The 24,816-nt window shown below is 35.3% G+C and overlaps 1 protein-coding gene across 3 annotated transcripts in view; it reads left to right on the plus strand.

The window, feature by feature from the left end:
• Window positions 1-24,816, plus strand: part of CDH12 (cadherin 12) — a 329,076-nt gene that overhangs the window by 296,213 nt on the left and 8,047 nt on the right. For 2 of the 3 annotated variants that reach the window (XM_052704301.1, XM_052704302.1), the window contains exons 9-12: window positions 8,974-9,110; window positions 16,229-16,350; window positions 17,734-17,851; window positions 21,338-21,589. In XM_052704301.1, coding sequence (XP_052560261.1) covers window positions 8,974-9,110; window positions 16,229-16,350; window positions 17,734-17,851; window positions 21,338-21,589 — 629 coding nt within the window. Of the gene's footprint in view, window positions 1-8,973; window positions 9,111-16,228; window positions 16,351-17,733; window positions 17,852-21,337; window positions 21,595-24,816 lie in introns of those variants that run through there. The other variant, XM_052704303.1, reaches the window with a different exon arrangement.

A 24,816-nucleotide genomic window follows, 5' to 3' on the forward strand; every position in this document is an offset into this window, starting at 1 on the left:
CAGGCCACCAGGCCATAGGGAATCAAGGATGTCCTCATCAAGAACTTTCTACCTGAGGCTGTCATGAGGAAATCTTTGTAAAGGTGACTCAACAGTAACATTATTCTCTGTGGATTCTGAGTTTCATTATATGAGCAAAGAACTGCACAGGAGAACTGATAAAGGAAAGCTTGGCTAATCTCATAGTGGCAGAGCCATCCTGAATAATCCCTTATATCCCTTTATAAACATCCCTTTATAAATATTTAACCAAACTGGGTTTGAAGCAACAATATAGCCTCCAGTTCCTGACTGCACTGTGTGCTGCCTTATTTGGATCTACTCGTGGCCCAGGTCAGTCCCAGGTGAGGATCCAGGCAAGTGGTAAATCCTCCACTGAGCCACAGTTTTCTCTGGAGTCAGCATGACTGCTGTTTTGTGCTTTATCTCAACACTTTACTTCAGCCTTGAGAGAAAAAGGAAAGATTTATTCAGATTTTAGTATCCAAAAGATATAAAACAAAGCTAATATTTATGTGATGCAAAAGAAAAGTGATCAAAGACTGTTCTTGTTGAATTTATGCCTTTAGGTTTACAAGAGCTGTACTACTTCTTGCCTTAGCACTTTATTGAACAGTAAAACATTTCAGCCTAAATGAAGGACCGAGGCAGCATAACACAGCTTCATTTTTCTGTTCTATCCCCCAGTGCTTGGGTTGCATGCAGCTGGTGCAAAATGAAGTTTTAGTTTCTACAAAAGCTAAACATCTGATGTAGCATCCCAGATCCCTTTGCTCTCCCTGTTTTCTTAGAGTTTTAAGGCAGGAGGCACTTAACTTCATTTGCACCCTAGCTTTCTATACTCCCTCTACCCATTGATAGCAGTACTGAGGTACATCCAGACACCCAGCATAGCAGACCTTTTCCCCACCAAAACATAGCAGAGCAGTAGCTCTTCACTAAGTTGGAGCAGCTCCGCCAGCCATTGGGTTGTAGAGCTGCACAGCACAACATGGGGAGCACCACGATAGACAAATCCACACTTCACAAATTCAGTAAAATGGTGCTCAGAATCTACAATTTGTGGTCCTGGTAGAGTAAGTGCTCTCATGTTTTTCTACCATAGCAGTATAGAAAATTCAGGTTGAAGAGTTGGAAAGGGTTGAACCCAGTGTGTTTCCTGCAGCTCCACATTCCTACTATGTTCTTCCTCCTCCAAATAACTGACTATTAAGTAAACTGCAGGACAGAGCTGCCTTCCACCATGCTGTCCTGTGATTCTGCCTGCTCAATGAGGCAGAGAAAATGATGTTAAAACTGAATAAAGACAATGCATTTTCTGATGTGGCAATGTCTTTTGATAAGATACTCAGCTTGTAATGAGAAATGCAAAAGCAGAAAATGGAGCTGACTGCAAAGACTAATAAACAGATGAACAAAAATCTTTAGATGAAGGGCGGGGAGGAAGCACTGGAGCTTGTCAACAGGCAGAACTGACAGTTTGGAGAGGCTGATGACTGAGCTGCAGCATGTTTTATTTCTCATATTGTCTAGCATGTTTTACGAAAATCCTTATGTAAGATTTATAAGCCTTATGAAAAGTTTAAAAGCTTCTCAGTGGATTCTGGCCTTTTATTAGAGTCTGGGTGTCTGCAGCCACTGCTTCTCTGTCAATTCTGCATAATGTTCCATTTTGTCCAAAGAAGCGAAGAATAATTTGTTTACACTGCTACTAATCATTACATATCAGGTAAGCTCTAAGCTCCTGACTGCTAAAATCACTAATCTTGATTTTAAAATGCATAAATATGCACCTACATATGAAGGACTGTGAACCCAACCATGCATTATGCAGGAGACTCAAACTATATTAATTTTTTCACACGGAAAATCTCCTGTTGTATGAAAGACATGAGGATGATGAGCATGAGTCGATCTAACAAGAAGGGTTTGCTCCTTCTCCCAGTCTGCACAAATTCCTTCCTTTTCCATATCACTTGGGTCTGATCTGCAGTGTTTGTGCAGCTGTGGATCTTCTGGGATCTGGATGGTATCTGGAGGATTACCCAAAGTGTGGGATCTGAGAGGAAACTTCCTTTGGAGTGACTGCTAATGCCTTAGCATTAGCTTAGTTTCTCAAGAACGCTAATGCCTGAAGTGGTATTCAGTGAAGATATAGAAGCTTGTGCTCCCTTTAACTGAGATGGCTTAATAAATTATTTAAACAAATAAACAAAAAAATACAACTTTCCAGAAAACCACGTGCCACTTTGGAGCATTATCATATCCTTTACATTTTTTGGCTAATGACAGGAAAATTTTATAGCAAGACATCAAGTGTTATTTTGCTGTTATTAACTTCAGGCTTTTCTGGTAACACTTAGTAACTATGAATATATCAGATTAAATTTGTGTGGCACAGTAAATATGTTTCACTAGATTTGCTTCCTCTAAACAAAAGAACACAAAATTAAAACCAGACTACTAAGAATATAATTTCTGTACCAGAGGTTCGTAATACTGAACAATTTAATTTTTAAAGTCTTGTTGATATTACCAGAATTGAGGTTGATAAAAAGTACTTTATTTTATTAGATATGTTTAATTTTCTATGCATATAGAACTTTGTACGCATAAAGAAACTCAGTTGTTGGGTTGTACCTTGGAAAGGGACTTGAAAATACATGAGAAAGAGCCTTGTGGTTGTATTAACACAGGACAACGTGAGTAATATGCAAAGAATTCGTCTGCTACTGTTTCGAGAATAGTGTATTATGCCTTATTTTATATTTTCATGTTGCAGAGAAGAGAAAAAAGTAATTTACTTTTTTTTTTACTATTATTTCATATTTTTTTTTTTTTTTTTTTTTTACTATTACTGCACTTGTAAAAATTTTTAGACAGCATTTTTGAGTTAATAGAGAATCAAAAGACTCAGGATCAAGGGTAATCTTTAAATCTAATGAGAGTATGAAAAAGAGTCTAAAGTTACTTAATATTGATTCAGTGCTGCTGCCCTGAAGAATAATTTAATAATCTATTCTGTTCAGCCCTAAAAACAGATAATTCAGGTTATTATCATTTAGCACAAGAAAACATTCACTTTTTATTTTTTTTTTAACTCTATGTCTTCACTAAGCATGTGTAGTCTATTGAGGACTTGTATTAAAAATCCACAATTGCATCTTTAGTAAAATTATGACAAACACTCCTCAGTCTTGACTGGAAATTCAGATATTTCCAGTTATCAGCCATCAGGAGCTGAAGAGTTTAGCACTTACATTTAAGAAGAGCAGAAGTCAGTGAGGTGGTAAAGAACTGATGTATCAAGTGCATGTGTATGTACATGTGGTGATGTTTCTTTGATATTTACACAATGAATATATAATCATAGGAACTACAGCAAGGAAGTTTTATTGTCAGGATGGGAGTTTGAAGGACACAAACTTGTTTGCATGCTTAAACTTCTCTGATATTTTAATTTCTTTTAAGGCTTGACTTGAGCTACGAATGTCTTCTTTCTCATTTTAGAAGCAATTTGCTGTTTCTATACTTTTTAGTAACAGCAATCTTAAAAAATGTATATATGTTTGTAATTTAAATATTTCAAACTGAATCATAGTGCAGATTTGTGACAATATGTTTCACATGCAGATAGTGTTCCCTGGTATGTGTCATATACGTCACTATTATAGGGACTAATGGGATTATTCAATCCATCTTTCTAGAAATTTCCCTGACTGTACAGTCTCCATTACTTCACCCAGCTTAACTTTGCAGTATCAAGTGACAGAACTGGTATCATTTTGTACAGTGTAATATACATCACTGCCAGAAAGATTCTGCTGCATAACATAATGTTCTTATTTCTTAATTTCATCCTTCCACTCCTCTGCTAGGAACTAAATAATACTTTTCTTTTAATGGTGTTTAAGCCCTTCAGCTATCTGTAGATAATTATCATTTCTTCCTTTTGTCATCTCTTATCCAAGCTAAACATATTTTAGCTCTTTTAATCTTTCTTTAAAATTCAGCCTGCCTACACCTAAGACAGTTTTTCTTGGACTCTCTCTGATATCTGTCTGATGATGTGATGACCAAAATATATTGCAGAGGTCCCTTTTCTCAACAGCTAGTTATATGCAGAGATTATTAATTTCTAGCTGCAGTGCATGAATGTGGTACAGATGAAAATTCCTTTGGACTTTCAAGTAGTCAAATCACATCTCAAGTCTCATTTGCATTCTTCTAGTCCCTCAACCCTTTTGCCAGTACTGTTTTACATTTTTCTTTCATCTATTTAATTATGTATGTGTTGGAACTATGAAAAATACTAACCGCTCATAATTTCCAACTGAATCTTAGTATCTATGTTTATAATGTACTTTTTTTTTTTTATAATCAACATATCTTTTATATGATAGGTGGTACTTAATTGTCCCAAGTTAGCATAGTTGAAAACATACTTTCTCTTAAAAATGATGCATCTTTTTATCCCACCACATAAGGAATTTTCTAACATCTAAAGTGCTTCATTCCAGTGCTTGCTTGGGTTTATCATATGGTTGTTGGAGTAATAAGATGCTTTCTAAATTGGGATTGGCAGCCAAGTCATTCAGTGTATAGAGAGAAAATCTGCGATTTGGGTTTTCTTAGAGTCACCATCTGGGTTTGCTTTAGCTACAGTTTTACAATAGAAATGGGAATACAGACAAGACCATTTATACTGATGAATGGCATGAATGATGTGGAACAACCCAGAAACAAAGATGAAAAGTACTGGAATGTCCCCCTTTCATTTTTCTTTTCTTCTTTTAGAAGACTGGTTTTAATTACTGTTCCTTATTTGTTGAACAGTAAAACAAAAGAGAAAAAGAGTATTTAAATGTTAAATGTGTTATTGTTCACTGAATTGGTTAATTTGTTTTATTCTTCATGCCAATTTCAGTTGAATGTGCTTTCAAATGATTTTCTGCATGTGTGCTAGTAAAGCAGGAGCAAGTTTGGTCTGAGTGCCTTTAGCTTAATGGCTTCTCTACATGTATGGTCCAAGCTTCCCTTCTCTTCTTTGAAAACAGTGACAATGTTTGTAGGCAGCACTTTTTCTTCACTTTTTCTTTAGCTTAGTAAAAGCTCTTCTCATGCTCACCGTTTTGTCAAGAATGTACCCCACAGTCCACAAGGCCATTTCTGCTGGGAAGAAGAAATTTTTTCTACATTGTTAGGACCAAAGGACACTGCCCAAGTCACAGGTTCTACAGCCTTCTGTGCATACTGCCACCTCCCACCCCTTCTTAGCGTGACCTGTTATCACACATCCCATAGCAGCAGCAGGACAGCTGTCTGGATCATTTATTCATGGTATAACAGTCTGAAGCAACTGAATTTGACTACTTGATGGCTCAGAGTTGCTATTATCTTCAGAAGGATGATCTGCTGTCACTTATGAATTCAGCACCCCTCCCACAGGCACTTTGCTATCTTCTGTGCTGCAGGCGGAGTAGACAGTCTCCCTCAGAGCTTTCTCGTGAGCCACAGACCATTCACAATTTAGCCAGAATGAATGCGAATTATTATACGTGCTCCTTAAGAGGGAAGTGTGTTTTTGTGAACACTCCAGGTGAGAGTCCTCCAGATTTGGCTCCAATTATTTTATAAATCAAATATTTCCACTCTGTCTTCTCTATCCTACTTGATGTACAAATACAGCTATTGTTGGGAAGACTGAAACAATGTTAGTAAATATACATCCTTCACACTCATTCCTACTCAGTAATACAACATTGAACATAGTCCTCTGCTGAGCGGTGTTTGCAGGAAGTTACATTATACAAAGTCTCTGCTTTGACAATGACTATGAGCTATTTCTCAGATTCCTGATACTGAGTTCTCCCAGGAGACCAATTCAGGTGCTTCTAAAATATATTGCTGCTGTGTTCAGAGTCAACAAGTAAGGCTGTGCCAGTACATCCTAACTTTTCCAGGAGAGAGCTGCCTCCTGGGATTAGTGCACTGACCGTGGCCTGTTTCACAGGAAATCTAGGAATTTAAACAAACCAATCTCAGTTGTTTCAGACTGCTAGACCATGACTAGAAGATCTAGACAGCTGTCCTAATAACAGCATTTCAACAACAGTCCTCTTTGAGTCAGTCTAACAAAAAATGTCAGGCTTTATGTTCCAGATACCTAGGTCTGACTCTGGAAAGTTACTGATTTTTCAGACTGACAACTCTTTTCTCATTTCTTCTTTTCTTGAAGGTGTTTCTTTTGTTTGTTTATTTTTTGTTTGTTTGTTTTCCCGCTGAAGGAAAAGACAGAATTCAGGTCTTAGGAAAAGTTTTGCTGTGCTCATTACAGAAAATCTCACAGTGAATGCCAGACTATATAAAAAAAAATGTTTTTGGACCATAAAAGGAAACTTCACTTCTTTTAGGGTCTTCCGAAAATTAGAACTTCCTTTGAGATTCCTCAACAGTTCCCATTTAAAAACTAGCCAGACCAAGTCCAATTCACTCTTTTGCTAAGCATTACAAATTTACTAAAGAAAGAGGAAACAATTCTATGTCCAGAAGAGGTATGTATGAGAGGATCTTCTGACAGAATTTTTTTCATGAGTACTGCACATAGATAGACTGTGAAAGGAAGGAGAAAGGACATTTGCCTTTTTTTTCTTAGAGAATATATATTTTATCCAACGCATACCCAATACTTCTATTTCTGTTCCATATCTAGTCTAATTTCGGGACTGAAATAACTGTCCCGTCCCTATTTTTACCGTATGTGCCTTCTTTACCATAAAGAGAAAGAAAGAAGGCATGTCTTCAAACATAATGCCAAAGTAATAAATAAATAAATTCATAAAAAATACCAACAGTTTTGGCATAATAATATCCACAGTTTGAACGCAAATGAAGACAATGAATTTTGAAGAACTATTACAACCAATACAATCTATTTTTATTACACTATTCTATTCCCACTGATCTCGCTTCCTCTGAAGCCAAAAGAATTCTGGCATTAGTTTCATGAGGAATAGTGCCAGTCTTGCAAAGCCTGTTTGGAACTTTGATCCTGCTGATGCTGTGTTTAGGAGTAGGCATATTGAGTTTATGCATGAAGTTAACCACCTGTGTGAATGCTTGCAGATAGATTAGTAGATTCTGGTCTTACAAGTATCTATAATTAAATTCAACTTTGGAAACAACAGTGTGAAGGATCTTGCACTTTGAACTTGGTCCTGCATTTTCTTCATTGACTTATATTGTTGGTGTGTAGGATATTTAGATAGAGCTGATCTTCCATGGGCTGAAGATAAGTTACTTTCTCATGCTTTGATAGGACATTTGTGTGTGGCTGAGTATTTAATATCTATTAAAAATGAAAAGTATGAACAATTAATTTTACTGTTTTTGAAAGAGTATCTCATGTTTCTAAGAAATGGCATATATATTTTTCATATTTTTTATGTCAACTAAATTTTGAATGAGATTGAAATTGCAAATGTGGGTAGAAAATGTGCCTGCTCTGCTGTGTAAAAGGATGTATTCAGATTTTAGCAAATCATAGGTGAGGCTCTTCAAATAAAGCAGTGAACTGATAGTGATAACTGTCAATTGAAGAAAACTATTTCATCTACAGACAGGATTAGAAAATCCTGTCAAAATTATAAGAATATAATTTTGATGAAATTAAGTCATATGCTCTATTGTGATTTTTTTTATTATTTAAGTCTCCTTTTGCTATTAGCATTCATGAGTCTCATTCTAAGGGAATGTGCAATTTACCTTTTTGTAACATTGCTTCCTTCTGTAGAAATAAGCTTGATGTTTAACATTACATTACAAATACATTCTTTCCATAATCTATACTTATCAGAGAAGGAAATACTATCTTTTGCTTTTAGTCTCACTGCTCTACATGCAATGTGGTGCCATAGGTATTCCTCTGGACTTTATGAACTTCTAAATGTAACTGTTGCGAGTGCTACTTTTGTTTATTGCCTACCGCTCAGAAACGTGGTTCTCATTTTCATCATGCCTGGTTTTTGAGAAACACAGTCTAGGTATGAAGAGAGCAGCAATGAAAAGGAAATTAGTTGCTAGCGGCACTGCATCAGAAGAATTATTCTGTTACGACTATAAACAGTGGCATCAAATGAGAAAATAGACTTTCAAATTAATTAGCATTTAAAGGAAATGGTTTTGGAATAATTATCAGATTGCTTTTAAGTGGCTACATTTACAGGCACATCTCTTCTTTCTAATATGTCCTTGGTAGCGATGAATAACAAATGCATACATGTTTTGAGTTTTGATTTTGTCCTGTGTTCATCCTTTTTTGAGAAAGAATAAAAAAAACGAATAATGTTGCCCTGTTTCTCTCAACTCCAGTGCAAGTCAGACTTGTTCGTTCCTCCCAAAAGCAAAGAGCCTTTTAATGCTATTGTATAGGTAAGGGTAATAAGCCTACTGAGGTCTTCTGTACTATGACTGTTCCAATATTCTTTTGGTAAAGGACCTCTAAGTAAGTAGACTGCACTAACAGTCAGTCTACAAGGACACCTCTCTGTCTGCCCATTATGGCTATTGTAGCTATGAATATACCAGATCTGAGTCACTATTCATCACTAAACAAGCACTGTTTCACAACTTTTCTTTTTTTCCCTGTGAGCTTTTCTAGTGCTTTACAAAGTAACAGGCATAAGTGATCGCGTCAACAAAAGCTGTGCATTAACTTCTTGGGAGCCCATTTTCAAATAATCTATACAGGAGAAGTTGTAAGTCTTTTATTATATACTTATTTTTCCCCTTGAATACTCCAACTCTGTAATGAATAAGCAAGCAAACAAATCATAGCTTATTGCATTCTTCCTGCAAAGATGGCAATAGTTAGGAAGAGAAAAATAACAGCTCCAGCTAGCTAGACTGCTGTTATGATAAATGTGTAATCACTGTACATTTGCATCTACTCTGTTTAATATTTTTCGTATACAGATACTTCATCGATTGGAAGAATGATGTGGACAACTACTTTACAATAGATGCTAATGAAGGAACCATTGCTACTAATGAATTACTGGACAGAGAAAGCACAGCACAGTACAATTTCTCTATAATTGCAAGTAAAGTTAGTAAGTATGACACAAACTGAATTAATATGCTAATGTGTTTGGTTTTTTTCAGAATGTAGTGCTTGAGCATAAATATACTGTGGAGAGTGCATATATTACCAAGAAATGATTTAGAAATGCCCAATAAATATCATTTTCCCAGATTGACTATAAGGCTGCATGACATACAAATAGGCCTGTACAGTAATGGTTTTCTAGTAGTCCTCATGCAAGAACAATTCCTGCAGAAGCTGAAAAAACTTGTCAACAAGAATGCTTGAAATCAGAAGAGAATGTATAGAGACCTTCCTCTGCATGTACACATTCATTTAATTCTCAGACAAGAATTACAGTGAAATAGAGTCATGATAGCATGCTAATAATTTAGAGCACTAAATGAATCAACTTATGTGCTGTCTCTTTGATTTTGAATTTTCTCTCTGCCCAAGACTCTTTCTTCTTAACCACTTGTTTTCTATTACTGTATTGTTGGTTTTGTTTGCTTTATTCCTTTATGCCTTCTCCCACAAAGCTTTTATTTGCAGATAAGAGTTCCCTTCTTCTCATGTATTAAGTAGCTCCAACTTTCTTCACTGTCATCCTGTGTAGCATTTGTAGCATTCTTCCTTCATGATCCTGCCAAACTGAAAGTCTGGTAGGCGTAAACCACTATTCGAATGAGAATTTTGGTCTTCTAGAAGATGTGTAAAGACACAGAAGTCTTTCTTGGCACATAGTAAGCTGTACAAAAGTATGTCTAGTATATTTCCTATTTGTTCTGTATTGTTTGTGTGTCCAGAAAAACAAATAACTTGTATTCCTCAATATATTTCTTGGCACTGAGATGTCACTTACAAATGCTTATAAATGTCTACACTCACCTAATATAATAACTCACTTAATATAAATATCAGCATTTACACATTTCTGAAGAGCAGATTCAAGAGAATGAAACCAGGCTCCTTTTGCTGGTGCCCAGTAACAGGACAAGCTGTAATAGGCACAAAGTGGAACAGGGGAAGTTCCATCTGAACACGAGAAAGAACTTCTTTGCATTGAGCTAAAAATAGAGCACTGGAACAGGCTGCCTAGAAAGACTCTGGAAATATTCATGACCCACCTGGATGCTTTCCTGTCTAACCTGTTGTAGGGAACCTGCTTTAGCAGAGGGGTTGGATTCAGTGATCTCCAGAGGTCCCTTCAAACCCCTATGACTCTGTGATTCTGTGATTCAATATGTAATACATTCTATTAACGATTCTATTAACTATTATATATAGTTAATATATATATATATGTAGTTAATATAGAATATATTACTATTCTATTAACAAGACGGAGATATTGGAAGCAAAGAAAGCATATATTAAAATAAAAATAGCTGTAGTTATCTCAAGGAGAGCTCATGGGATCACTACCTGAAGTCTGGAAAACTAACAGGGACACTAGCCAAATAAACACTTGAATTTTATCCTTGACTTGAGATAGGAATAGACTAGCAGAAGAAACTAAACTTTCACAAGTGATTGATTATATGGACTATAAGTAGTTGCGTATACTGAAAGTCCAGAAGAACTGTACTTCATTTTCAGAGAAACTGAAAGGCTGTAGTGAAGAAGTCTTGTAATACTCTACATTTCAGTAACGCTTAATTATTTCTGGTGGATAAGGATCTCCTGAGAACTGTAAAATCTTTCTGCAATAAGGTTGCACTTTTAATAAACTTAATAGGAATCTGTTTATTATTACCTAGAGTAATTAAAGCTAGCTAAAATCTCCAAGTTTACATTTCTACATAATGTTATGCAACACTGAAGCAGGCAGTCTATGTTATGAAATTCCCAATTTCAACACCTAGTTAAGATTCTACACCTGAGACATACGTGCGATTCATTTTAGCGTACATCAAAATATTTATAAAGCATTATCCATAGCAATACAAATAATTGCTGTACCTGTACTAGAGCAATATTGGATCATTTTGGAAGATTTTATGTATATTATCTCAGAACTTTATATGCAGGTGTATAAGAAATTACACAGAAATAAACACCGAGTTTGAGAAATAGCGAAGAAGGCCAAAGAGAAGAGTAGGAACGCATGAAATGAAAGAGGGAAAAAAATAATATCTTGGGGAATTTTCTGCTACAATAAAGATGTGACCCATTTAGTGCTTATATAGAAACAGTGCAATAATCATCTCTTGTAGTAACAGGATGCTGAACAGCGCTTTGACATAGATCTGATTGCCAAGTGGTCCAATATTGCAAATGGCTGCACAAACTTGCCCCAGGACTTTAATTCTTATCTAAATATTTTCAACTCTTGTTGAGCACATATATTTAAAATAAAGAGATTTCAAACTACTAATAGCCATTTCAATTTCTGTTAATCATTTACTAAAATACTTATTTTTCATTCTCAACACTTTTTTTTTTTTTTTCCATGAAGGAACAAGAAAAAACTTACAGATACCTCCAGTGCCCTTAGCCATGGGGTTTTCTAGTGGTTGCCCCCACTGGGCTTCTGTAGCTTCAGAATGAAACTCTGTAAGAATCACAGATTATATTTGTGTCAACTTTTTTTTTGTACAGTGTAGTAGTATTACAACTTCTAAGCAAAGAAATTAACTTTCAAACAAAGGCAAGCAGTTTAGATAGCTAAATATAGCAGCAGAGAATATATAAATGTAAATGCAGAATTGGATGTATCATTTAGACTTTTCTTACAAACTGATAATATTTTTTATTAGCAAAAAAAAAAAAAAGACATATTTTTTAAAGGAATATATTTCAGAAATGAGATAGATGAGAATTGCCTTATGTAAGTCAGTGTATCCTCTGTTGGTATGAGCTGTTACAGAGAAAAATAATTTTTTTTAAAAAAAGTTTTTCTGTTTGGGAATCTGTAAATGGTTTTATGTCCAATGTCCTCTTTCTGCTTTATTTATTTACTTTTTTTTTCTTTTTTTTGACACAGATATACTGCAACTATTCGTCCCTAAACTGGTCTTTTCATTCCTACTTATACCAAATGTGGTGTGGATTGGCAGCTTAACCAGAGGCCAAATTTTGTCCCTTAGCAACAAGTTGATAATGAAATTTGCTTGTTATAGGCCTGCTTGTGTCAGTTTGTGGATGTGAGAAATCCTAATTACCCTGAAAAAACATCATAAATTTTGCATATGGACAAAAGTATCTGGCTCCATATAGGGAAATCAGATATTGGAAGTTATTCTAGCCATGTTATTGAGTGACCAGCTCTAACCACGTATCACTATATTGTTGTTTATTTTTTATTTCTAACCTGAAAAACTGACATATATCTGTTCCAAACACAATCTGTAAATCTGTCTTCAAATATCAGAACAACTACTCAGTGTGGAGTGATGGATGCCTACTGTTATATTTAGCACAAGACACCATAACCTTCTTCTTTACCCTTGTTAAAGAAGCTCATCTTGAAGTAGAAATATTCATTTTTGGAAAGCAGATGACTCTTCTGCTAACATGCAGATGACACAGACATGAAGGCAGGAGAATGCAAAAGGTCTTTTACCCATCTGTTGAAATAAAAAATCAGCCTCCATGTAGAACAAATACATGAACAGTAAGGGGATGTTTCAAACCCCTATTTTTTTCCCATTTCGTTTACCAGTTTCTCCTTACTTGAACTTCTTTTCTCTACTTTTCATTTTGGTTTTGTTTTTCTCCTAACGGTTTCTTCTCGTAGCTTCCATGCTTCCTGCTTTTGAACATTTTTGATTCCACAAACTCTGTCCAGAGTAATAAATTATACTTGTCTTGCATTTTTTCTTGTCACTTAGGCCAGCTGGCAGTGAGTAGTTTACTTCCACGCCACTGAACACTCTGGTCTTCCAAACAGGGTGGCAATGTGTAAATGGATTTGCTGAGTTGTCCTTCATTCATACTAACTCTCACTACGTGAAAGTGGATTACCTGAAAGACCACTAGTTTCCCCAGGCCAGAACTGTGCCAAGAAGTTGTTGTATAGTATAAATAATCAGAGTTCAATGCTCAGAAAGATCCACAGTGTCATGCTAAATTACCAAGAACGAAAATAGTGTCTGTACTTGACAGAAGAAGAAATAGGTTAAGTTGTGTAACATCTTATTCCTGTAGAAATAATGCTAAAGAAATATGATCTTAAATTTCAATACGATGTTTATCCTTTCCTGCATAACATAGCTGGGATTGAGATCTCCTCAGTGGTCAGCATCTGGGTTTTTTTTAGGTATCTTGTATTTTCACAGTCTCATTCATTCACATATTTTATAGGTTCTAGTCCTGTAATATCTTTGAACTATGAAGATGTTACCAGACCATGGCACTCAAGCAAAAGAAGGAAGCAGTGTTGTCACTGTCTTATAGACAGGAAAAATGATGAAGAAAGAAACTAATTAATTTGCCTGTCGTACAGATAGAACTGAAACCTGAAATCAGCTTCATAATTCCTATGCTAATGATAAGCCGCTTGTCCTCTTCTGTGGGTAATTTAAGTTTAAATGGCTTAAGTAGTTGGCCTGAGTGACTCATTCACTGTCACAAGCACACACATCACTACTATGCTCACAGGACTAAAAATGATTCGATTTTCAGACAAAGGGCAAACAAGACAAAACCAGAGAAGATTAAAGTAAACTTTGTGAAGTGCTTTTTTTCCGTTTTGTTTTGTTTTGTTTTGTTTTTATCCTTGTAAGCATCAAGTATTATGAGTCTTTGTATAGGAATCCAACACTGTAACCAAACTTTTAGCAGTCTTCCTTTTTATACATGAGTAGTTACACAGATACCAGTGTAATCCAGCAAGAAAAAGAAACAAACACATAACAAGAAAGTAGCTCTATCTTTTGCTAAAGTAATCTTATTTTCATATTTGATTATTGCCAACCATTTATGTAAGGAGACATTCTACCTTGCTGCAATAGTTAGCAGTATAGTTATGCATACACTTCAAAGAATCTCAGAAAATAAGTTGCAAACTATCAGTGAGAAATAAATGCAAAAAGTGTGTGTATATTTGTGTATACCTCCAAAGCATGCTGCAGTGATTAACTAATACCTTCCATGTATGTGATGCATGAATTTTGAATACATTCTTGTATGGAGTTCTAAAAAGAAATGAACAAATGCCTATGCCTGTACTTTCACAACTGAATTAATTTCTAATATGTCTGTAGAATGTATTGTAGACTCCTGCCATTCCATTCAGCTGTATCTTAGGACAAATGCACAGAACCTGAAGGAAAGCCTGGATTACTTTTTGGCAGTTACTGTGCTCTCTACATGGGTACTGCTAGCAGGGAGGTTTAGGATTTGTAGGTTTGATTTCTGCAAGCAACTTTAAACAAGATCTCCTCAGGACTTAGTTCATCTCTGTCCATATTGAGAGATGTGGTCCTACTTTCCATTGATCAAAACAGCCTCTTAGTACTTTTTTGTTTCCTGCTAGTACAGAGAAACCAGTTCAAATGCGAGGAAATGTTCCAGATTTCTTCTGGCTCTTTGGGCACCTAAAGAATCCCTGTCCTGTTCCCAGTTGCTAGACCAAGTCCTATCCACATTCATACTCCACATAGCTTTTTTTACAGAGACCTTCTTCATGTGCTTGTGGTGACTTGAAAATGACTGAGCATTCAAAGAGCATGAAAACTGGTACTCAGATTTCTGTATAAATTAGATATTTTCACAGGAAAGAACTAAAAGTATTGTGAGATTCGGATAGTGTTTTTGTGGCTCTTTTTTTTGAGTTCAAGCTGAGCTTTTAGGATGGTTGGTCTATTCACTATATGTAAGCAAGTAAAGCATGCTTTTACTTGCAGCTGTTGTTGTTTAACTAGGAAATTATTTTGACCTTTTGGCTTTGACAGAGATTCCATGAAACATTCAATTTAGTAGTTTCTAAGAACAAGAAAGAAATAATGTAAAATTTTAACAGTGCTACAGTGAATTTCTTGGCAATGAGTTGCAATATATTGTTGACCTGCTAAAACTTTCCCTGCTGTTGGCTATAAAAAATAGATGTGCAAATGTTTATATGAATTACAGTTAGCGGTTAGCACAGACAATATAAATGGGCCATTTATACATGAAGATTCCAGAAAACTCTTCTTGTTCTTAGCCAAGACCCCACGCTGTCATTCCCACACCACCATGCTTCAGGCATAGATTTCTTCAATAATTGACTGTTGTAGACAATGTAGTCATTGTCTCTCTTTAAAATTACAAGGGATAAGTACATTATCTTTTTTACTCACCAGCTAAACTGTTTTTATGTATCTGTTAACATCAGAGGTGTCTAAACATAAAATAAAAAGCAATTTTATCTGCTTTCAATTGAATTTATATTACTTTTTCATCAGACACTGAGCTCGCAGATAATCTTGTATATAAAATACTTCTAGTGACTAAATTATATCAGCTACGAAATTATGATTGTCTGCATTAGAAAGATAATGAACAGACAGTAATATATATGATTTTTATCATTTATTTTGCACAAAGTATTTGCTACTTGCAAATATTTATGCAATTAAGTAAGTATGACATAGCTTAATAATCTAACCATAAATTGAATCCTATTTCTATATATTTCACTGCTAAATTTTCCACTGACTCTCTGGTTTTCAGCGTTTGTTTTTTCTTTATTTCATTTTCTCTCACTTTTCTCCACCTACTAAATACACTACTTACCTCCTTAATAACCTGAAGATGTAAACAGTGGATAAATAATATTGATTTTTTCTGTATTCCATTGTTGAAAACAGAATTCAGTTTTAATTCTTGGAAGTGTTTACCAAAGAATCCATGAAAATTGATCTGAGAAAAGTTTGCACCTATAATTACAGGTGTAACTTCAAATTCTGTAAATCATGCTCTGACAAACATAATCATGTTGATTGGTTCTTTACTCCATGAGCAATAATAAATCAAAGTCTGGTACAAAATGATAAGCTTGCTTCTGTTTTCTCCAGCATACAAATCAGAAATGAATATAAGGCAAGGATTTTTAGAAGTCTCCATACTGGTATAAAAAAATATCATGACATCTCATAGACACTGGAGATAAACAAACATAAATAACATTCTTTAATTCTTTTCTCCCCAAAATTATTTTAGGCAACCCATTATTAACCAGCAAAGTCAACGTTATAATAAACGTCCTGGATGTCAATGAGTTTCCTCCTGAAATTTCAGTTCCATATGAGACATCTGTATGTGAAAATGCCAAGCCAGGACAGGTATTTCAAATTACTGTTTCGCCTTTCCTTTTCTCATTGTTTATAACCATGAAAAATCATGGATTTCAGCAATTACATCATGTTTAGAATTATTTTGCAAATAAAATGCATTATAAGTATTCATCTTTTGGAATTCTGCTTTTTGACATTTATTTATGGTCCTTTTATTTTATGATCTCTGATTATATGGACCACAGTCACTTGGTACTCTGCAGGGAACAGAAAACAGGAGAAAGAAGCTCTTAATTTTAGACATTCAAATAGAGTTGCAAAATTACGGTCAAGGAAGTAAACACAACAGGCTGGATTACATAATTCTCTGTGTCCTATACACAGAAAAAGAACCCACAATGCCAAAGTCAGTCCTTCTGAAAGCTTGCTTTTATAAACAGTTTCAAATATATACACAACATGGAAAAACTTCTACAGATATAGAATGTTGTCCAAGACTTGTAACTTTGCCTGTTCAATTACGAGGTAACTATCAGCCATGGAAGGAATATATGCAGCCTGCTTTGTCATTAGTAAATTCTCTTTATATGTATGTAATACGTAATCAGCCTATGTGATGCTTTTATTATAGATATGTCTGTGACTTCATATAACATTCCTCTCTTTTTCACTTTTTTATTTCTTGCATGTTCCAGTTACTTCTCAGAAAACTTCAATTAGCTTCTTGTTTAATGGACAAAGCCATTAGTTTTTTCTCCTGACCCTAATAATAGAGAAGGTAATCTTTTACTGGGAAGGTGGAGATAGGCAGTAAACTGGCAATAATTATAAACATTTTGTTACATTTATAATTGCCAAAAATTTTTGGCATAAAAATCTAGATCAGTGGGAATCCTACTATGAAGTATCCAAACTGCATTGTCCTCATCTAAAATCTCGTAGATCCCCATCTACTCTGAGACCCAAAAGTTCATGTCCTAATACTCCATCATGCCTAGATGTTGCAGACCTTAAAAACCTCTCCACTTCATCTGAAGACGTAAAATCAGAGTGCAGTACTAGCATGTACTAGTCCTAGCAGTAATATTAGAAGTAACTGATAAAGTGAACTGTCTCTAATTAATTAACTTACTTGCAAACAATCACTAGCATTTTGATAAAAGGACAACTATTAGATGCTTCTTTTATTATTATAGGGGAAATTCTTCTGATTTTATTTCTATATGTGAAAACAAGACCTTCTGAGATATCACAAGATCTCTAGGGACTGTAGCATTCAGACTCCTTACCTCCACTGTCCAAACCATTAGAGGGATGAGAGTAATCCATAAGGATTGCCCTTCACTTGTTTCAATTTTCTCTTTAACAAAATTATGTGTTCTAGAAGTCTTTAGTGAACTGACTTCAAAATTAATCTTAATCTGGTTTCAGGTAATACAGACTGTCACTGCCACAGACAAAGATTTGTCACCAGCTGGGCAAAGGTTTTCCTTCAGACTGTCACCTGAGGCTTCCAACAAACCAAATTTCACAGTCCATGACTACAGAAGTAAGTTGCTTACCCATATACCTCTTTCAGAAAGCAGGCTGTGATTATAATGACAGTTATGATTGCTTTATATTCCAGGCATGCCCATAGAAATTTTATTTTATACATTTCTAATTGTTAATTATCTAGAACAGAAATTAATATAAATTCAGGTCTTACACCTCCTCCCATTTTCAGGGGCCAGGAATTGTCAGAACAACAAAGACTGGGAATTTCTTACAGGCTTGCAAAAACACTGCTACGTGTTTTATTACTTCCTTCAATCGTTCAGTTTATCAAGAAGAACTCATATATCAATACAGGTTTATCTTTAAACAAAGCACTAATACTGCCTTGTTTAAAAACTTCTACTTTTCATACTGATTTCAAAACATGCAGCTATCATTCTTTCTGAAGGACACATAGTCCTATAGGAGAATTAGTTCTAAATATGAACGGTATTGCTGCAATATAATATCCTACAATACTGAATAATTTGTGGATTTACATGATTAACTTCATTGATTTTTTTCCTTCACCTTTTTGTCACTACTTACAATACTACCTTTACTTTTCATTTGAAGCTTCCACTTAATGGCAAAAATCCAAACTCAGAACTTTTTTGTTACTTACTTTTCCCTACTTTTCCTTTTGATAGAGAAATCCTTTACTCCAGTTGACAGTCTATATTTTTATATAGAAATTAATAACCAGCATCAACTTTGCAATATTTGTTATGCTGTACTATGTTTCTTGATCATGTGGTACCTCCTCTGATCATATGACTGAAAATGCAACAACTGTAATTGTGGTAATGTGACTGATATGATGAGTAATGGTAAAAGCTATCAAACCTACTGCAAAGGCATAGCACCTAATCAGTTCCTTTATGAGATAAGGAGATATGATTATATATGTTTATGCTTGCAAAGATCATGGAGTAGATCCTTCCGGAAGCTATATTAAGGCACGTGTGAGAAGAGGAGGTGATCCAAGGCAGCTAGCATGGCTTCACCAACGGTAAATTGTGCCTGACTAATTTTATTGCCTTCTAAGACAGAGTGGAGGGTGGAGGCATCAATGGCCAAGGGATGGGCAAATTATATTTTCTACTTCTATTTGTTTAAGACTTTTGACAAGGTCCCACACTACATCCTTATCTCTAAATTGGAAATATGAATTTGGAGGGTGGACTAATCAGTGAATAAAGAACTCATGAGTGAATTCCATTAAGGTGCATCATAGATAGATAAAACCAACTTACAAGTGAGCAGAGAATTTCATTTAACAATTTGTAAATACAGTATGTAATGAAAACATAATAATTCATAAAATTGCAGATATGAATAATATTAACTTATTAAATAAAAAATGTGTACTTTTTAGCATTTTTTCAGAGGCCATTCGAGTACTTATTTTGAAACAGATTTCAGCAAATATAAAGGAGAGTCTTGTAAAGTAATGAAATCCCCTTCTATTCTTGGAAGATTAGATCATTATTCTTCTGAAGTACTTAGCCTAAACAGTTTGACTTCAACATCTATTACTCTCTAAAAATGCTATAGCATTTCAACTTCTAACTATAGTTATGCCAAGCAAGGTTTAAATGTTTTGCATCATTTGTCCCATTAGACCCAATGGTGAATATTGCTTCTTCTTAACAATGCACTACAGTTGCTATTTTCCATTCTCTGCTTAACTATCTGTAGTACTTCTTTGGATAACTCAGCACAATTCGCTATCTTCTGCTCTTTGTTTGGTTATAACAGAGCATCATTTTTTTTGCTACATCAAGTATACCTCTAGAAAACATAAATGTCATAATTTTTGAGTTTGAGATTGTGTTAGTATCAAGGAGGTACTTTGTGAGAGGAATTTTGGCTTTATTTGAGGAATTGATTCTGTTCATCACATTACACTTTTACAGGTAAATATGTATACTAACATTTTTAAACACACCGAGAAGTCTAATAAGCAGTGCTGATCTATTATGATAAAATCATGGGCGTTGTGAAATAACACTAGATGTAATGTGTTTGTAGTGCGTCTGAGGAGACCTGATAATGGGGGATATAAGACAGAAGGGTTAGACTCTTCAGCAGGATCTGATAGGACAAGGGGAAATGGTTTCAAACTAAAGTAGGGGAGATTTATATTGAATAAAAGGAAGAAAAAAAAAATTTAAGATGAGAGTAGTGAAGCACTGGAATGTGTTTCCCTTGGAGGTGGTGGCTACCTTGTCCCTAGAGACATTCAAGGTCAGACTTTGAGCACTATGATCTAGCTGTAGGTGTTCCTATTCATTGCAGGGGAGTTGGACTAGATGACCTTTAATGGTCCTTTGTCAAATTACATAATTCTATGATTCTAGAACAAATTTTTTCAGGCCTTGTACTCCCCAGAATATAATTTACTGTGAAGAGAGAAAGATAGTGTGCTAACTAAAGGCTCTATTAAAATAGACCGAAGATCCAGAAGCTGGTAAGATGAAGCTGGATTAATTTTTATGCAGTGCAGATGATGAAACAGAGAAAGAATAAGCTGAAGATGGAAGTTGGCTAGATTAGAACAATTTTGAAATACTTTGATTTTTCAAAGCTAATTGTCACTGAACTTGATATGCCTGTATGCCTGTTTGACAAAATAATGACATCTGAAATAAACATTCAGTCAGCCAAGCGCTCTCTGAATTGTAGCCATTCGTAATATACCTGATTTAGGCTTCTTTTCTTATTGTCCTTATTCAGAATTGCATAACTGTTGAATCCAGGGGCCTTATTTCTTCTACATACTGTAAATCTCCAAGAAGGGATAAAATTTATAACACAGACAGCAAATAATAACAAAGATACACTATAGTGTATGGATCAGATGGAAAAATCGTTACTGCTGCAGGCTACCTTCATTCAAATCTGACAGCTAATTGATTGCCTGTTAATTTTATTTCCTTTTTGTTTTCAATGTAATTCTTTTAATCTGCACATCATTTTCTTGCTGCTCTGTTTGATTCAAGAAAAGTTGTGATAACTGACTAGCTACTGGGAAGAAATTAGAAAATATAATTTCTAGGAGCTCTGAACTCATTTGTGACTAATTGATGGAAAATATACTGATTATAGTTCATTACAGTTCATTTCTTACTCTTAATATGGCAAGAAGTTTGAAAGGGTTTTGTATTTTGCCCAAGCATCTTACTTTCTTTTTTTCAAAAGAAATTGAATGATTTAATGGAGTCTTGATCTAAGTCCACCTGCAATTAGAGTCATTTGGAACACAGTCCTGGGCTGGAAACGGTATATTGTTTGGTTCTCTGCAAAAAGGAAATCCCTTAGCTACACCAATCAAAATACAATTCTTTTTGTAATGATAAGACAAGACAAATACATAAGAGCATGTCGTTCACCGAGTTTCAGAAATGAAACAGCTTCCAGTAGTAAAGTTGATACAAACATCAGGAGTAAATTATGTGCACAATAAAAATCCTATAATGTCTCTCATGTTTTACAGACAACACAGCTGGGATTGAAACCAGGAGAAATGGCTACAGCAGGAGGCAGCAAGAGCTGTATTTTCTTCCAGTGGTAATAGAAGATAGCAGTTACCCTGTCCAGAGCAGTACAAACACAATGACTATCCGGATTTGCAGATGTGATTCTGATGGTACTATCCTGTCCTGCAATGTGGAAGCAATCTTCTTGCCAGTAGGCCTCAGTACAGGAGCACTGATTGCAATCCTGTTGTGTATTGTTATACTTCTAGGTTAGTTCTCATTTAACCCTTTCAAATATGTTATTCTGACTCTCGTGTTAATTAATTTGTGTTCCCATTAGCTTAAACAAATGTTTTTAAAAAAACAAAATGTGTGGATGTTCTTGAACACTTGTGTACTTGTAACTTTCTAGAAAAGCATCCCAAAGTAATGACCAGAAATGTGAATCTGCTAATACCTATATGTTTCCTATTGCATGAAAAGATAAGCTTTCAGTGGAACTTGAGCTGCATTGTTTGTCTGAAACACTTTCGCTGAAATACTCTCCTTGAAAAACTTCAGTTTCTTAAAATTTCTAAAGTAAACAAGCCCTACTGACAGTAATAGCAGTAAAAACTTGGTAAAGGCCTTTGTTTAACTTTTAATACCAGCTTGAGAAAAAGAGTGATGAAATGAAAGAGGAGAAAGTTATTGTAATGCAGACTGCGACTGACTAGACCACTGTAGAACTTGACAGAAACGCATTAATTTCAGGCAGGCATGGATTCCATTACACTGCTTCATCATTTGGATCTATACAACAGTTAAATAACATATTGTTTATAGAATACCCAAGGCAGTCCATACCCATCTGCATCCTACATACAGTATATCTTTAATGAACTGGTAATTAATTAAATCCAACTTTGTAACCTACACAGGTTCATTGTGAGCAGCTTAGTACAAACTAATTCTTAGATATGCTAGACTATGCTATTTCTTGATGCTAGGGGTCTGCCTAAATTGTTGTGTAGATCTATTGGGCAAACAGCAAGAGGTGAGACACTGAATAAAATATATGCATACTTATTTGCATTTGAATGAATATAGTAATTCATAGCTTAAGCAAAGTACTACAGTCTTGGGGTTGCATTAGGAGTTTCTGAGTAGTAGTGGGTAAAATTTAGAATTTTTATTCTGTCTAAAATATTTTTGTTGTAAGAAATACATTTCAAATCAGAATGAGAATGGTAAATGTTCATACTTAAAAAGATTTTTAAAATATACTAAAAAAAAGCCTTACAACAGTTTACTGGGTAAACCCTGTAAACAGTCAAGAATGAGATTCAGCTTTCCAAAAAAATCTGTTGTGAATAATAGTTTCAGCTATTCAGTGTGAAGAGATCATAGAACCATAGAATGGCTTCAGTTGGAAGGGACCTTAAAGATCATCTAATTCCAACCCCCTTCCATGGTTGCTGACCACTAAATCAGGCACTATGTCAGGCTGCCCAGGGCCCCATCAAACCCAGCCTTGAATGTCTCCAAGGATGAGGTATCCACAGCTTCCCTGATCAGCCTGTTCCAACATACCTCACTCTCAGTGAAAAATTTTCCCTAACATTTAATCTAATTCTCTTGCTTTCTAGTTTATACCATTCCCCCTTGTCCTATCACTATCTGCCTGTGTAAAAAGTCCATTTTCCTTGTTCATAAGCTCCTTTCAAGTACTGGAAGGCTGCAATGAAATGTCACTGAAGCCTTCTTTTCTCTGGGCTGAAGAATCCCACCTCCCTCAGCCTCTCTTCATAGGAAAGGTTCTCCAGTTCTCTTTTTTATGGCCCTTCTCTGGACCTGCTTCAACAGTTCTGCATCTTTCTTATGTTGGGTGCCCCAGAACTGGCTGAAGTACTCCAGATGGTGCCTTACGACAGCAGAACCTCTCTCTCCCTGCTGGTCACCCCTCTTTTTTTTTTTTTTTTTTTTCCAAACTGCAAATGTACTCTGTTGGCATTTGTGAAGCATCCACCAGGACAAATGATGAATCAATTAGAACTCCATTTTAAGGCAGCATTCTCGGGTCATCTAGTCTCTCTAATACAGAGCAAAGTGCCTAGAACTTCTAAATACTACAATAGATGTAGTAAAATCTTTTCGACTGTCACCCTTGTGATTAGTTTGTGTGATGTGAACTATGAACCTGAACTAGAGAACCTGACAGTTCTAATCCATTGATTATTTAAGCTACCCAAGTTTCTGAGTAAATACAAATATTTGAAGTCTGATTTTCCCCCTAAATTAGCTAGGTAATGATGTGGGCCTTCAAGAAAACTGCGTTTATGTTTCTCTAATGGTCAAATACAATTATGTGAAAGAACTCATCAACTCTGGCTCTGATGGATGCTCTCAATCTGTATGACACTAATGAAAATATTTTTATTCCTGCTTTCCAGACTAAATTACTGAGATTATGTTAGGAAAAGAGGCTTTGGTTTTTAATAGCTTGCTTCATTCCAATCAATCCAGTAATACTACCTAGAAAAACTAATGTATAAATAATGAGAACACCAGTGATGTGCATGACATAAAAGAATGGAATTTATATCTTTTTTTTTCTGTAATAATGGCAAATTGATAAATCTTAAAGTTTCTTCAGGATTTTCATTATTGCAACCTTTAAAACTGTACTTGAAGTGATTCTTACTGAGCTCACTTCCACATAAGAAACAGTCAATATATTAACATCAGGAGTTATTTTATGCTATGCACACTGGACCATGAACTTACAATCATTGCAACTCTGTTCTTTATTATATTACTTCAAAAATAGCGCTTAGAACTCTATGATTTTTAACAAAGGCAGTTAGAAAATTAAAAAAATAAAAATAAAAATTACCAGTGTACTACTACTAGGTTTCTCATTGCCCAAACTATTGGCAATAAAACCACACCACAAAACAATTTCCTTTGAGTACAAAATCACAGATGGAATGCTCTTCTGGAGATTAACTAGCCCAGCATCCTTTTAGAGAATGGCTGCATTCAGCTGAGGCTTGACTGTAACTCAGGATAGATGCAACACTACTTCTCTGAGAAACATGATCCAGTGCTTAACCATTATGACAGGAAAAAACTCATATTTTAATGGAATTTCCTGTATTTCAGCTTTTGCCCATTGTCCATTGTCCTGTCACTAAGCTGAGAAGGCTCAAACTCCCTCTTCTTTACTGCTTTGTCAGGTATTTAAGCACACTGATCAAAGATCTCCCTGAGCCTTCTCTTCTACAGGCTGAATGTTTTCAGATTTCAGCTTGTTCTTCTATGTCAGATGCTCCAACCACTTAGACATCTTTGTGACTCTTTGAAGGTTTTGCTACAGAAAGCCCATGTCTGTCTTTCACTGAGGAGCTGAAGCATGGACTCAGCACTACAGATATGACCTCAGCAGTGCTGAGCAGAGGGGAAGAATCGTCTCCCTTGACTTGCTAGAAACATTTTTCCTAATACAGCCCAAACT

This window comes from Tympanuchus pallidicinctus, unplaced genomic scaffold (assembly GCF_026119805.1).
Source record: "Tympanuchus pallidicinctus isolate F22 unplaced genomic scaffold, pur_lepc_1.0 scaffold5, whole genome shotgun sequence".
Lineage (NCBI taxonomy): Eukaryota > Metazoa > Chordata > Aves > Galliformes > Phasianidae > Tympanuchus > Tympanuchus pallidicinctus.